This window comes from Triticum urartu, chromosome 7A, assembly GCF_056163025.1.
Source record: "Triticum urartu cultivar PI428250 chromosome 7A, HENAU_Tu73, whole genome shotgun sequence".
Taxonomy (NCBI): domain Eukaryota; kingdom Viridiplantae; phylum Streptophyta; class Magnoliopsida; order Poales; family Poaceae; genus Triticum; species Triticum urartu.
In genome coordinates, this window is record NC_141879.1 from 150,519,552 (window position 1) to 150,532,659 (window position 13,108).

Sequence of the window (13,108 nt, forward strand, 5' to 3'; positions counted from 1 at the left end):
CAGAAAAAAAAATTACTACCAAATGTGTCTTTCCTTTTTAAGGCCACATGATTTGTTAAGCCGAACAAATAATTCTACGAGAAAACTGAACATACACAAGATATCAGCATAACTATCAGAATGTAAGTCCAAAATATCTATAAAATATCTTGCTGAAGTAACAATAATAATAAATACCTGAAAATTATCTACGTTGGCTTTCTTTGCTGACTGGTTATGTAGAAGTCCAGTACAAGTTCCCGGAATGCAAAGTTAAAGCAAATTTACATCGTCCAAGTGTTGATATTCATAGAAGCTAGAGATTTTTTCTTAATAAGAAATATTACATCCCCAATATGATGACAACACCATAAGATACATGTGACAGGTGGGGTAATATAGTGGGCCCTGCATGTCCCAATAATTGGAATATTGACTTCTCTTGGATCAACTCCAAGCACTTCCGCCTGCAAAAAAGCAACAAGAGGAACAGTAAATGAGAAAGAGCCATAAGCATTGCAAGTAGAGTATCTAAGCACATGATGTTGAGCTTGAGCATGTAAAAGCTTTTTAAGAGAAGATATTCAAGATAGTTTCCTCAGGCTGCATACCACAAAGGTGTTAGGCCTCGCCACATCAAATGTTGTCACTCCAAGGAGACGCTTGGGATAATAAGTTCCAGCTCTCTTGAAAACCTCCGCAGCAATGGGGGCGGTTGAGTTCACAGGGTTGCTGATCAAACTCACAATTGCATTAGGACACTCTTGGCAACACCTTCACAGATTGAGCAAACAATCCTAGCACTTTTGTTGAACAGATCATCCCTTGTCATTCCTGGTTTTATTGGGAGTCCACCAAGGATGATGACAAGATCCATTCCCGTAAGTGCCACCTCAAGTTGTTGTTGGCCAAGGAAGCCGCACACATAAAAGTTACATCTTTAATAGTTATTTATCACATCAGTATCTATGGTCAAATGCAACACATCAAGATAAAACAGTCACATTATACCGTGCATTCTTATAAATCAAGCTAAAAGGACAAGAATATGTGTATGTGCAAGTTCCTGACTGGAACTATAAGAGAAAGCAATACAAATGTAACACATTCAGACAACAGATCAGCTCTAAGAGAAAAGCAATGACATCATAGATTGTAGATATTAACAGGCGCATGTGATGCAACAAGCTGCAGTGTTAGAGGTTACATGAGCGATTCGATAGACGATAATGGCTCAGGTTATTCATGATTTTAGATGGTTAAAAATAGAGCACAGGTAGATCTTGATAGCAAGGGAAACATTAAGGCAACTCCAATAACAATGCATAAATTAACTTCAGTACTAACACGATGATTTTGGATATAAGTACTCAACCACAAATTCTGTGATACTTGGCAAACTATGAAATCATGTGTAACAATAGTATACAATGATGAAAATATTGCCCCAGTTTCACCGACACAGTGCCGTATCAGTTAACCAGCTGGTCAATGCATGCAGACCAGATAAATAACAACAGTCTAATAATCTTACATCATCATCTCTTGACCGCCACACCTTGTTCTAACCAACCTAAACCCGTTTGATGGATGCTTACCAAGACAGAAACATGCCAATAAAAGAGACCCCACATTGTTGTACATGTACCGTACAATATATGCCTAACTTCAGATGAGCAAAAAACCTACCACGTCTCCCTACTTTTCTACATTGTACCCCATGGGCATTTCCCTACGCTCTCGATTCCAAGGCAAAGGTACTCTTTTTCCCAGTACCCTAAAAGAACATGCACCGTAAGATTGACCTTTGTGCCTCGAATAAAAATATACATATGCACAAATAGGAATGCTGACTTACAAAAGAATTACTTACACTGAACTTGGCATTAATATGTGCCATATCATTGGATAAAATATATAAGTGCATGCAATCCTTCTGTAAAGTAGGTTCAGTCCAGTTCCTCAGCAAATGATGCATTCTAAGTACTTCTGTGTACTTGTTTAACAGTTGAGTCTACAGTTTATGCAAAGTACGGCCGGACCATACTGAAATTACTCTTCGGATGAAGGATGTGAGAAGCCAAGAAATGCCTATTCTTGCAAAATTCATGATCTAGCATGATATGTAATGCACTTACCATCAGGATGCTCAAGGCCTTTAGATCACTTTCAGTCATGTGACGTAGGACTGCCATGTCAACCTGTAACAAAACAATTGTCAACCAAAGAAAAAAAACAATGCAAAGATTTAGGTAAATAGTCAAACCTCCTCTTATTGGAAGGTAATAGAATACTTCTCAAGTCCAAGTGATTTCAGAAAACTGTCAAGGGGACTTTCAACCTACAAGCGTTCCCAAAAGAAAAAAAATTAGAACGGAAAGCAAAGCAAGCTAGAAAGTGTATTTAAAATATCCAAATATGCAAGCTCACAATTTTAAATCGGTTCAATGGAACTTTATGTCATCATAAAGTTCTCAGTGCCACTTTAGCTACTATTATATTTGGCGGTGAAAAAAATCATAAAGCAGACTGACTAAATGTTATTAACACCTATAAAGTGTAAACAACACAACTGTTGTGCTAGAAATGAGGATGGTATAAGTAACATTTCCTAGCATATTCACTCTTTTCAGCAGTAAAGTGCACTGTCTAGTAACATCTTAATATTATTTGCATCATATAATTCTACCGGCACTAAATGGATGTTGAAACATACATGACCAAAAGTGGCATCTAAGAGAATCGAGATACCTACTATGCCATATTTCTATCATTATGTGAAACCGTTCCTACTCAAAAATGTTATCACTGTAAATCATTTTATCAAAACAACTAAATTTAATAATTTATGATGCAATTAAAAGATGATGTGGCAGCACTATTTACCTATGCATTGTTCATATATATATATATATATATATATATATATATATATATATATATATATATATATATATCAGCATTTTTTTCATTCATAAGGTGAAGTGGTATATCTCAGCATTTTTTCATTCATAAACCACACCACGTGTTGCTTCAAATATATCACATACATCATTTTTCTAGGAGGTGCTAATTAAGTTCATACTAAAACAACCCACATCCAGCAAGTGATCAAATCTTCCTCGCACTCTCAACTCTGAGACAACTATTTGGTAAGTGCAAGCTTTTCTTATGAAAGTATGGATTCATTCTTATAACTGTCTAAAGAACATTAGCAGTGGGTGTTTTCAACAGACTGATCGCCACAAACAAAGAACAGAGGAACATGGAGCCTGAGAACCATAAATCGAGAGGCCAAATGAGAGGGATAGGGCTCACAAGGAGGGTCTTCTCATTGCCTCATCATCGACATCTGCTCGAGACACATCTTGCAGGAGTCGCTCATGCCTTATTATTCAACCACCCCGACCTCCTCCTGTGGCTGCCGTCAGCCCTTGCCTCCTCATCTGCACCCTTCTATTTTCTACTTCAGCACTGGACATGAATAGAAGATTCAGCTAGCTAGTCATACTCTAGATCTAACAGAGGGTGCAACATACAAGTGAACTTCGCATACATCCATGCTCGACAGATCAAGTGAGACATAAACATATCACAGTGTACTTTGTGCCAAACAAATTCCCCATCCACGCCTTACTTCAGATTAGACATTTTATCTGTACACGGGTGGGAAGAGTCAATTTGTGCCTAGATTTTGCTTTACCTTTTCTGCTGAAAGTGTCATGCACATCATCAAAAACAAGTTGTTGGGACACATGAAGTACTTTTAAAGCCTATCTTCAGAGACTCACAAAACTCAGAGCAAACCTTATAGAGCATATATGGTGTTCTTGTTTCTATTTGTGCCTTCAAAATGTCAAATGTTCCATTCAAATACCCCCAAAACAATTTGTTCTTGCAATCATAATATTACAACAACACATCGCCCTTAAGATGTTCAGTGTGGCATATGTCATGAAGGACCTAAAGATAGCAGTCCCATTATTGTCCGAAAATGATACTAATTACTATTATTTTGTCGGAGAAGCAAACTAAGGAGTTACTTAAATGTAAAGGTCCGACTTCATACTTCGGAGCAATAGGCGCTATTGCGCCGATAGGAACCAGTGTGACAATAATCTATGTTTTTATAGTGACAGAAAATAGTGCCATCAACAAGATATCTGCAAAAGTGCAATTCACACCACATTGGTCATCTGCACTACCACTTTACAGAAAATAAGGGTTTGTCATATACGTACATTACCATGTAATCTCCATCTGTTTGTCTGAAAGAAATATGAAAATTAAACCCTCTCACCCAATCACTGTACTACATAAATCATGCCCAGTGCCATGCTTGCGCCTTTATTCCTGGAGTATTTGCAACTGGTGAGTCTATTTTTTATTTCTTTTGATTTACAGCTATTGGCATGAATTGGCACGTGCATTTGGTCCTAGTAGGCTAGCACTGACAATAATTTGAACCTGTCAATTGGCTGATTAAATAAGCTTCCTCTGATTTCTATAGACGCAGTTGCAACAGTTAGCTGCAGCAATTGTATCTTTCTTTTGCAGGTGGGGCATGCGTTCGGACTGAGTTATACAATTATTAAACCAGCTTAATTGTTTAAACAATTTGCTCATGTTCGTGGCCTAACAATACCTTTGTTAATAGTTGTCAACTAAAAGAGGATCTACCTTTTCTAATGGTCGCCCGATAAAAGAGGATCTAGACCCTCACGAGTTTCCATTGTACAAAATTATTCTTTGCTAACAATAATTTTGCTAAGTTGCTCTCTACATCTTGGTGTTATTAGTCTAAATATTCTGATTCCAAAGGATGGTTCCTAACAACATATCTTTTAATAAATTTTAAACAACAATATCTTGTTAATTTTAGTTCTGTCTAGGATGATGAAATTCAATTTTGTTCTACTACAGATTAGTTTAAACATCTTCGGTTACGTACAAAGGCGAGCTCGCTGTGCCGCAGGCGCACGCTGCATACAGTCCGGCATGGACACCTTCAGTTCTGAATTTTTCCTTTGCAAGGGAATGTGGAGCATGGTTTTGCTGCAGCTGGCCTCTTCCTTCATCCTCCGTTGGGTGGTGCCAAGGGTCAGATCAACAAATATGAGAGGTAATATGTGTAATATTCACTACTATTCTTCATGCATGTGTTGCTTTTTTCATTTTGCAACCAGCAGATAATACCATGGCAGTTTGTTTAGCTCAATTACTAAGATGATATACATAATAGTTTGAGAAAGTTCAACACGATATAAAATTGAATTAGGGGCATCTCAAATGACAAGTTATCTTTTCTCTCATGTCCCATTGACATCTTAAAAGGAATCACCAAAGTAGTTATATACTTATATCATTCTTTTGGTTCTGTTGCAGGTTCTTGACAAATGTCAATTCTTCAGAGCTGTCCAAGAGAAAGAAAGGGATTGGGCTCACTTGGTAGGGAAAGATGGCCTGCACGCCCGCCATGGTGCTCCTCCGTCACACCCGCAGCCTGCACAAACCAACCACACAAATCAAATCGACAAATCCAGAACAAGAAGAAGATGAGGTGAGGGGAGTGGAGGAGGATGGAGGGCGTAAGTACCTTTGGCGTCTACGTGCTGCAACCCATCGCCGGCGTCGAGGACCACCACATCAGTAAGCGCCAAGAGAAGGCCGCCGCCGTCGCCCCATCACCATGCATCCATGGGTGCATGTGGGTCTAGGGTTTCGCCCCCATCCATCCATGGGTCGGATCATACCTCCATGGCCGACCACGAGGCCCAAGTGGACGAGGGCGCGGGTGAGGGAAGGAGAGAAGGGGTGGGGGGCGCCAGCTGCGGGGGAGGAGGCTGGTGGCGGCGGCGGCGGCTGCAGACGAGGGAGAGGGAGATGAATCGAGGGATGAGGGTCGGGGGCTGAGGGCCTGAGGCTGAGAGAACCCTCCGCTTTTTTTTCCTTCGACTGTTTCTTTTTTGTCTTTAGCTAGTCCGACGTGGATGCAGCCAGTGAGCGCCCATGATGCACACGTTAATGTTTTGGATGGAAAGAGTAAAAGGAGTGTTCACGAAAACAGTGTTGAGTCATGCATCGACACTTGATCGAGAATGAACGGCACTCTGCAAAGCTTCAAAGTAATAAGTCATCAATCATGCAAAGCGTCCCCTAAATTACTCCATCCGTTCCGAATTACTTGTCGCATGTATGGATGTATCTAGATATATTTTAGTTCTAGATACATCCATTTCTCCGACGAGTAATTTGAAACGGAGGGAGTACTTGAGAACAAAACCCTAACCTGCATATTAGTGTCAAAAATGTTTCTATATTATGAAACAGAGGGATTAGTAGTTTGGAGAGAAAATGCATCACGTGTGCATCCTGCGCAATACAATAATCTAGTGTGAAAAATCAGCTCCAAGAATCTTTGACTAGTATCTACACGTGCCAGATTACTCTTTGGTTTTCTTTTCAGCTCCCTTCACCGCCTGCCCCCCGTGAAAATGCACACCGACTCTTCTCTGTTTATTCAATGATGAAGAAAAAACGAATATTAGACATTTTCTGCACTACCAATCTCCCAATGAAAAGTAATTTGAGGACCAGTAGCGCCTCAAGCCACACTTGCCTTGTGTGACCCGAACGCATCCACGGAGCGGGCGGACCCGTTCCAGCAACCATATCCCACATTTCCATGCAAATGCAAGCACATACATATGATCACAGAACGATAGAGACATACACAACAATAAAATATAACGCACAACAATACAACAATAAGTAGTTCAAGTTAAAAGAAATACATAGTTCAACTATAAATATTATATATAGTGCATAGTTTGAAGCTGATCTCAAAATTGTCCCTGCATCTCTAGGAAGTTGACAATATGTGCTGCATCTGCATCTTGTTCAGGGAAGCGGGCCTGTACACCAAGGTTTCAAAATCACCATGGGCAATCCCATCGCCCTCATCCTCCATGGTTATGTTGTGCACAATTATACAAGTCTGTCACATCACACAATGCTTCCAAAACCCAACTATTTGTAGCTCCCTGAATAATACCCAATGAGCTTGGAGAATTGCAGATGCCTCTCCACATCCATTCTATAATCCTTTTGCAGTTGTACAAAGAGACGGCGGTGGCGACACTGCAGGTTGTGTCGGGAAGGGACAACGACGAAGCTAGGGTGGGGGAGCAGGATGGGCATTGAGCAACGCAGAAGAGGACACAACCAAGAGGAAGGTGGCAGGTCGGGCGAGGGTGGAGGTCGATTTGGGGTATTTGGCATGGGTTCAATGTGTCGGATCCGATGTTGTGTGCGCGTCCAAACACGTCTGGTATGCAACAATTCCCCAGAACCGGTGATGGCGGCCGACGATCACATTGCTTTGTACTGTAAGTGATGATTCTTGTGTAGGTGCTCCTCCACGAGTGGTGGTGCCTTGCCCATGGCTGGGGACTACGGGGAGGGGGACCGCTAGGCGGGGAGGTTGGGTGAAATGCTGCAGTGGCTTAAGAAGAAGGGAAGACGAAAAAGGTGAAAAAATTGCGCTGGAATCTCCTCGAAGATGGCGAAGGGAGGGGGTAGAGTTGCAGGGATGCGGCATGGGCGACAGGGTGTGCTTTGGGGGGGGGGGGGAGGTTCGACAAGGCGGCAGCGAGTGGGACAAAGATGCACGCGAGCTCTTTCCTACCTTTTTAATGAGAATTGCCTCTCCTAGCCCAAATACAGGCCAGAGAGGAAAACATGGGCAGTTAGAAGCTATTTTTTGGCAACTAAAGGAAATGGAGGATGGGCAAGATGGATGTTGATTTCCCAAAACTAAATGCATTTGCCCCATATTTTTGGGATTGGCCAGAGATGCCCTGAGTAGAGGGAAATCAAGCACGGCAAACATGACATGCATTCATTCAATTAAAAAAATAGTATGAGTCTCACATGATACCATGTTGTAAAAATCAATTTTACATGTTTCGTAATTTTATTATTATTTTTGTGAATGTTTACAAGACATATGTCTACCATTGCTACAAAATTCAGATCCAAACTCGAAATACACATTGAGATAAGGAAAAAAAGATGACATTATTCACATGTGATTTTTTTTCTCCATGTATACTTAGATTTTGTACTTGAACATTTTAAGAGATTTTAGACACATGTCTTGTGGACAGTCACAATTTTTTAGGATTTTTTTAAAACATGAGATTTTGAGTCTTGAAACATGATGGTTGGTACTACCTCCGTCCTGATTTATTGGTCTCATTGTAATCTGTGGCAAAATTTGATCATAAATATAACTAACAAAATGTTCACGCATGTCACCCGAAATTATATCATTGAAAACTATGTTCAAATATGAATCCAACGATATAATTTTTGTTAATATGCACTAAAAATTGTCAGTTAAATCTTTGATCAAAATTTAACATAAATTACATAGGAACTGTAATAAACTAGGACCGAGGTAGTGTCATATAATATCTTCCCGTGTTGCTTAAAGTATTTCCACCGAGCAAGCAACTGCAAGTCTTTCGCCGTTAACATCTGCCGATACTACCGAGATACATCTTCTAATATATCGGAGACGGTGTTTAATCTGCTGATATTGCACTTGTCTCAATAGTCAACAACTCACCACATCCTTACACCATACTACGTCCACACAAGCTTCAAAGACACGAAAAGAGATATATCAGCGTTCAACTGGAACAGGAACCATGGAAAAGGGGGAGAAAAGAGAGAAAGAGATCGCGTCTAGGATTCGGTTCTTCACAAAACGGTGAGGATGCCTTTTGCTTGTGAACTGAGATAGTGGCAGAAAACATGGAAGCCCCCAATGGAGGAAAGAACGCATCAGGTATGCACATAAACTAGTCCGATCTAATCTGACACACCGGGATCTTTGAAGACCAACGTATACACACCGACTGACCCCGGCCCCTGTTTATTCATTCAACGGCAATGAAAATCTGAATCTTTCAACGCTATGTACGCCACCAATATCACAAAAAATAAGAAAACGAAAGCAAAGTCGGCAACAGATTTCAACAGAAATTCTTCACTTTCAAAAAAAAAATCCATATTCTTCAGCGGTGCGTGCTCCGTGCGCGCGCATGAGCTGCTGCTTCTTCCACGAAGATCACATGGCGCCATGGCGGGTACTCCTCTACGTACGTCGACAGTGACGAGCCCGCGGCATCTCATTTTCAAATCCTCGTCGCGCATTGATTCCTGATGAGACCCGCTAATTAATGCGGTATGTGCCGCGCGTTGACGTTTGGTGGTGCTCCGATGCGACCATCGACCGAGAGTGGACGGCGGCGCACCGAGACCGACGATCGAATCCCGCCGCGCGCGCGTTCAGGCTCGCCGGACGATCGCCTTCTCCTCCTCCGGCTCCTCCTCGCTGTCGCCGTCCACCCTGCCGCCGAGGCAGTCGAACCGCACGCTCCCCTTGTTGGTGGCCGAGCCCACGACGGGCCCGTCCGGCGCCTTCTCACGGACGGTTCTTGGCAGCGGCGGCGCCGTCGGGGTCGTAGGGGCGGGCGCTCCCACCGGCTCCGCGTCCGGCGCCCTCCTCGAGGCCGCCCAGAACGGCACCCTGGAGGAGAACGTCCTGGCGATGAACGACGGCCAGCGGTCGGACCGGCCGATCCGCGCGCTCCGCGCGCCGGCGTCCCGCGCCACCGTGCGGCGCAGGCTCTCCTCGCCCGCGGCCACCATGTCCCTGCGCACGTGCTCCGGGAGGCGCAGCGTGAACCGCTCCAGGTCGCCGTCAAACCGGGCGGAGAGGGAGTGGCCCGTCGAGTGCGCGCGCGAGAACGGCCGCCCCGACCGCGACCGCACGGCCCGGCGCAGGCTGCCGATCCACTCCAGCTCCGCCGCCTCTCTCATCCTCTCCTCCTGCGCCTCGCCGTCGCCCTCGCGGTCCATGTCGATGGCCACCTCCGGCGCCCGCTGCTCCTCCGCACCGGCGCCGTTCTCTTCAGCCGCGGCCGGGACCGGCTCCTCGGGGGCGAGGCTGCAGCGGCAGACGGGGCAGGTGACGTGGCCGGCGAGCCACTCCCCGATGCAGTCCGGGTGGAACGCATGGCTGCACTTGGGGAGGAGCCGGAGCTGGTCCCCGTCCTCGAACTCGCTGAGGCAGACGGCGCACTCGAGCACGGCCGCGTCGTCGCCGCCCTTGTCCCGGAGCGCCCTCGCCTCGGCGTAGGTCATGGCGGGGAACGAGGCGACCACCTCGGGGTCGAGCCCGCGCGGGCGGGCCTGCTGCTGCTGCTCCTGCTGCTCCTGCTGGCGCGACAGCACGAGGAACGCGGCGGCCGGGATGGTGGGGGAGTTGCCGCGGCCGCACTGGCGGATGTAGATGGAGAAGAAGCCGATGAAGAAGAAGGTGGCGATGAGCGCGACGAGAAGCACCACCATGGGCGCGCTGAAGCTGGGCGGCTTCCTCGCGCCGTACACGACCCCTCTCCCGCCACCGTGGTCGCTCTTCCTGTCCCACGCGTCGTCGTCGTCCGCCTGCGCGACCGCGCCGGCCGCGAGGACGAGCGCCGCCAGCAGCAGCGCATGGCGGCCAGGCGTCGGCGTCCGCGTCCGCGTCGGCATCGTGGGCGCGTTTCTCGGTGCCGCGGGCGCGCGCGGGGGGTATAAAAACGAACTGGCGAGGGAAGAAAGCAAGGCGATGGAGCGAGGCGTGCGTGGCTAGTTTACTATACTTCGCGACCGGAACGCGTCTCGTTGTGGTGGCGTCTGCGTCTGGTGGGGGTGTGACGGCCGGCGTCGGGATTTGTTGGGTTTGGGGCGCCGGGACGGTGGTTTCTTGCCACGCCCCGCGACCATCCAGGTGTCGTCGTGCGTGCCGGTGCATGGGTTGGACTTTGGAGTCTGCGTCTGTGGCGCTGGACAGAGCGCACACGCACGGCACCAGATAGGTCGACGAGGAGAACGTACGTAGTACGTACGGCCGGTGGTGCAAAACTGGAAAGCAAGCGACGTGGCCGTGGCTCATGGGCGAACACACCAGGTTCCAGTCTCGACGTGCGACTGTCAGATTCAGATTTCAGATCAAATCTACGGCGATTCACCTCACCGATCAGATCCTCTGTCGTCCGGATCGTTGCATACGCAAGCAAGGGCGGCTACCATTTGCAGCGTGCCGAGACCGCAGCGAGGCCAGCGGACTGGCTGGCCAATGGGACCTGGTCTGGCCGTCTGCCACACGGGCCAGTCGGCAGCTCAGTTCACCGCCCGCCCGGCCGCCTCCGACGAAAATGGCTTTTGTTCTTCATCAGAAACAGAAAAAACACTCAAAGTCAAAACTCCACACTTGGACCAGCTCAGTCTCCTTTTCCCCCGAAAATAAAGAAAAATCCACACTTGGACCCGGACGCACGGTGTGGTGCCGTTGAGCTCGAATCACGACTGTTGTCTCGTTCCACACCTGTCCCCGTATTGGAAAAAAATTGGGTACAAGGCGTGCTGCCTTCTCTGAGGACAACTTGCCAGGGACTAGAGCATATGCTACTAGTCCTTTTTTTTGCGGGGATATGCTACTAGTCCTGATCGAACTCCTGATAGCACATTTTGTACCCTGTTGTATTGGAGTGAAACTTGACACAGCTAAAAAGTGTGCGGGTGTTTATTACTTTTAAAAAGAAGAAGCAATGGTGTTTCAAAGGATGTGGCTAGGTCTCAGTCGACTGAGATTTAATCAAGTCTTAGTCAAGTGACATAACATGCAAAAAAGAAAAAGAAAAAGAAAAAACTCATAATAAAATTTTACACTATCTCTATGTAAGATGCACAGATATAGCATCGATTGAGACTTAACCAAGTCTCAGTCGGCTGAGACTTAGCAAAACTAGTTTTCAAATCTCTATCCGAAAATATAGGGTTCAATACATATTTTTTTACATTCATCGTCAATAAAACAGATTATTTTTCAAACTATGCAAGACGACTGCATGGATTTCTGTAATTAAGATTGAGATCAAGGAGAAAAGTACAGTCAACCAAACGACCCCAAGTCTAGCTTAGAGCATCTCCAGCCAGGGGGGAGGGGGGCTCGAAAAATCGCAACTTGGGAACGACCCGGCGCTAAAATCGGCTTGGGGCCGATCGAGTTCCCAGCCGTCGGCCCCAGGGTCGCCCCTAGAAGGCGTTTTAAAAAAAATCAAAAGAGATTCGGCTATAATTCAGCAAATGGGCATAAACTTCGGCGACTTAAACCGTTTTTTACACAACAAACTTAAAATTTACTTAAAAAAACAACCGCCACGACTACAAGAAGAACTCGCTGAACTGGGCAAAGTCGTCGCCGCCGCCGCCGTCGTCCTTCTCCTCCTTCACGCGGCGCCTCTCTTAGACCCTTGCCCGGAGTCGCCCTGGCGGACCGGTGGCGGCGGCGCGTCGTCGTCGCTGTCGTAGAGAACGACGACGCCTCCCTCGTCGCGGCCATGATGCCGAGCGGCGATCTCTTCTAGAGCACAGCGCTGGCGCTCCAGCTCCAGTCACGCCCACTTCATGGCCGGGGGGGCTGGGGCGGCAGGGTACGTGAACGGCGGCTCATTGTCGCCCTCGTGGTGCTCGAGGATGGCGTGGAGCGTGTGGCCGGGGGCGCCCCACCACAGGCGGCGGCCGTCGCTGTTCTTCGTTCCCCGCACCACCGATGCGTTGTTGGTGGAGGCCAGCCGCTCCGCCTGTCGGCGCTCGAAGTAGGCCGTCCACGCCTGGTGGTTGCCGGCGGCATACTTCAGGCGGGCCCGCTGCTTGTAACAGCATGGTTTTGGTCCCTTCTTTTTCTTTTGATTTTCTGAGGTTTTTGCCTGAGTTTTCTTTCTTCATGGCTGTGTGGTCTGGAAAGAAGAAGATGACCTCTTCTTTCTTTTCGGAGTGGCTTGTCATCCTCATATCCATCCCAAGACCTTTCCATTTTCACCTTGGACCAAATCCCAATATTCTTTTTATTGGGAATATTCCTTTTCCATTAAAGGAATCACTCAATTTGCCCCTAGGTTGTGAAGCAACCTATACTTTCCATCACTCCCAAAATTCCCAAATAATTCTCATAAATTGTTTGTGTCATATCTTCCTCAAATATGGCAAAACATTCCATTGTCCATGTTTCCCA

At 46.4% G+C, this 13,108-nt stretch overlaps 1 protein-coding gene across 1 annotated transcript; it reads right to left on the bottom strand.

The window, feature by feature from the left end:
- Positions 1-8,893: 8,893 nt before the first annotated feature.
- LOC125523703 (RING-H2 finger protein ATL32-like) lies at positions 8,894-11,313 on the bottom strand. Its single transcript, XM_048688769.2, has one exon. It carries the CDS (start codon positions 10,582-10,584, stop codon positions 9,337-9,339), a length of 1,248 nt encoding a protein of 415 aa, XP_048544726.2. The 5' UTR covers positions 10,585-11,313; the 3' UTR covers positions 8,894-9,336.
- Between the last annotated feature and the right edge of the window lie 1,795 nt (positions 11,314-13,108).

Coding starts and splice junctions, on each gene's coding strand:
- LOC125523703 (XM_048688769.2), bottom strand. CDS start 10,584: ATGCCGACGCGGACGCGGACGCCGACGCCTGGCCGCCATGCGCTGCTG.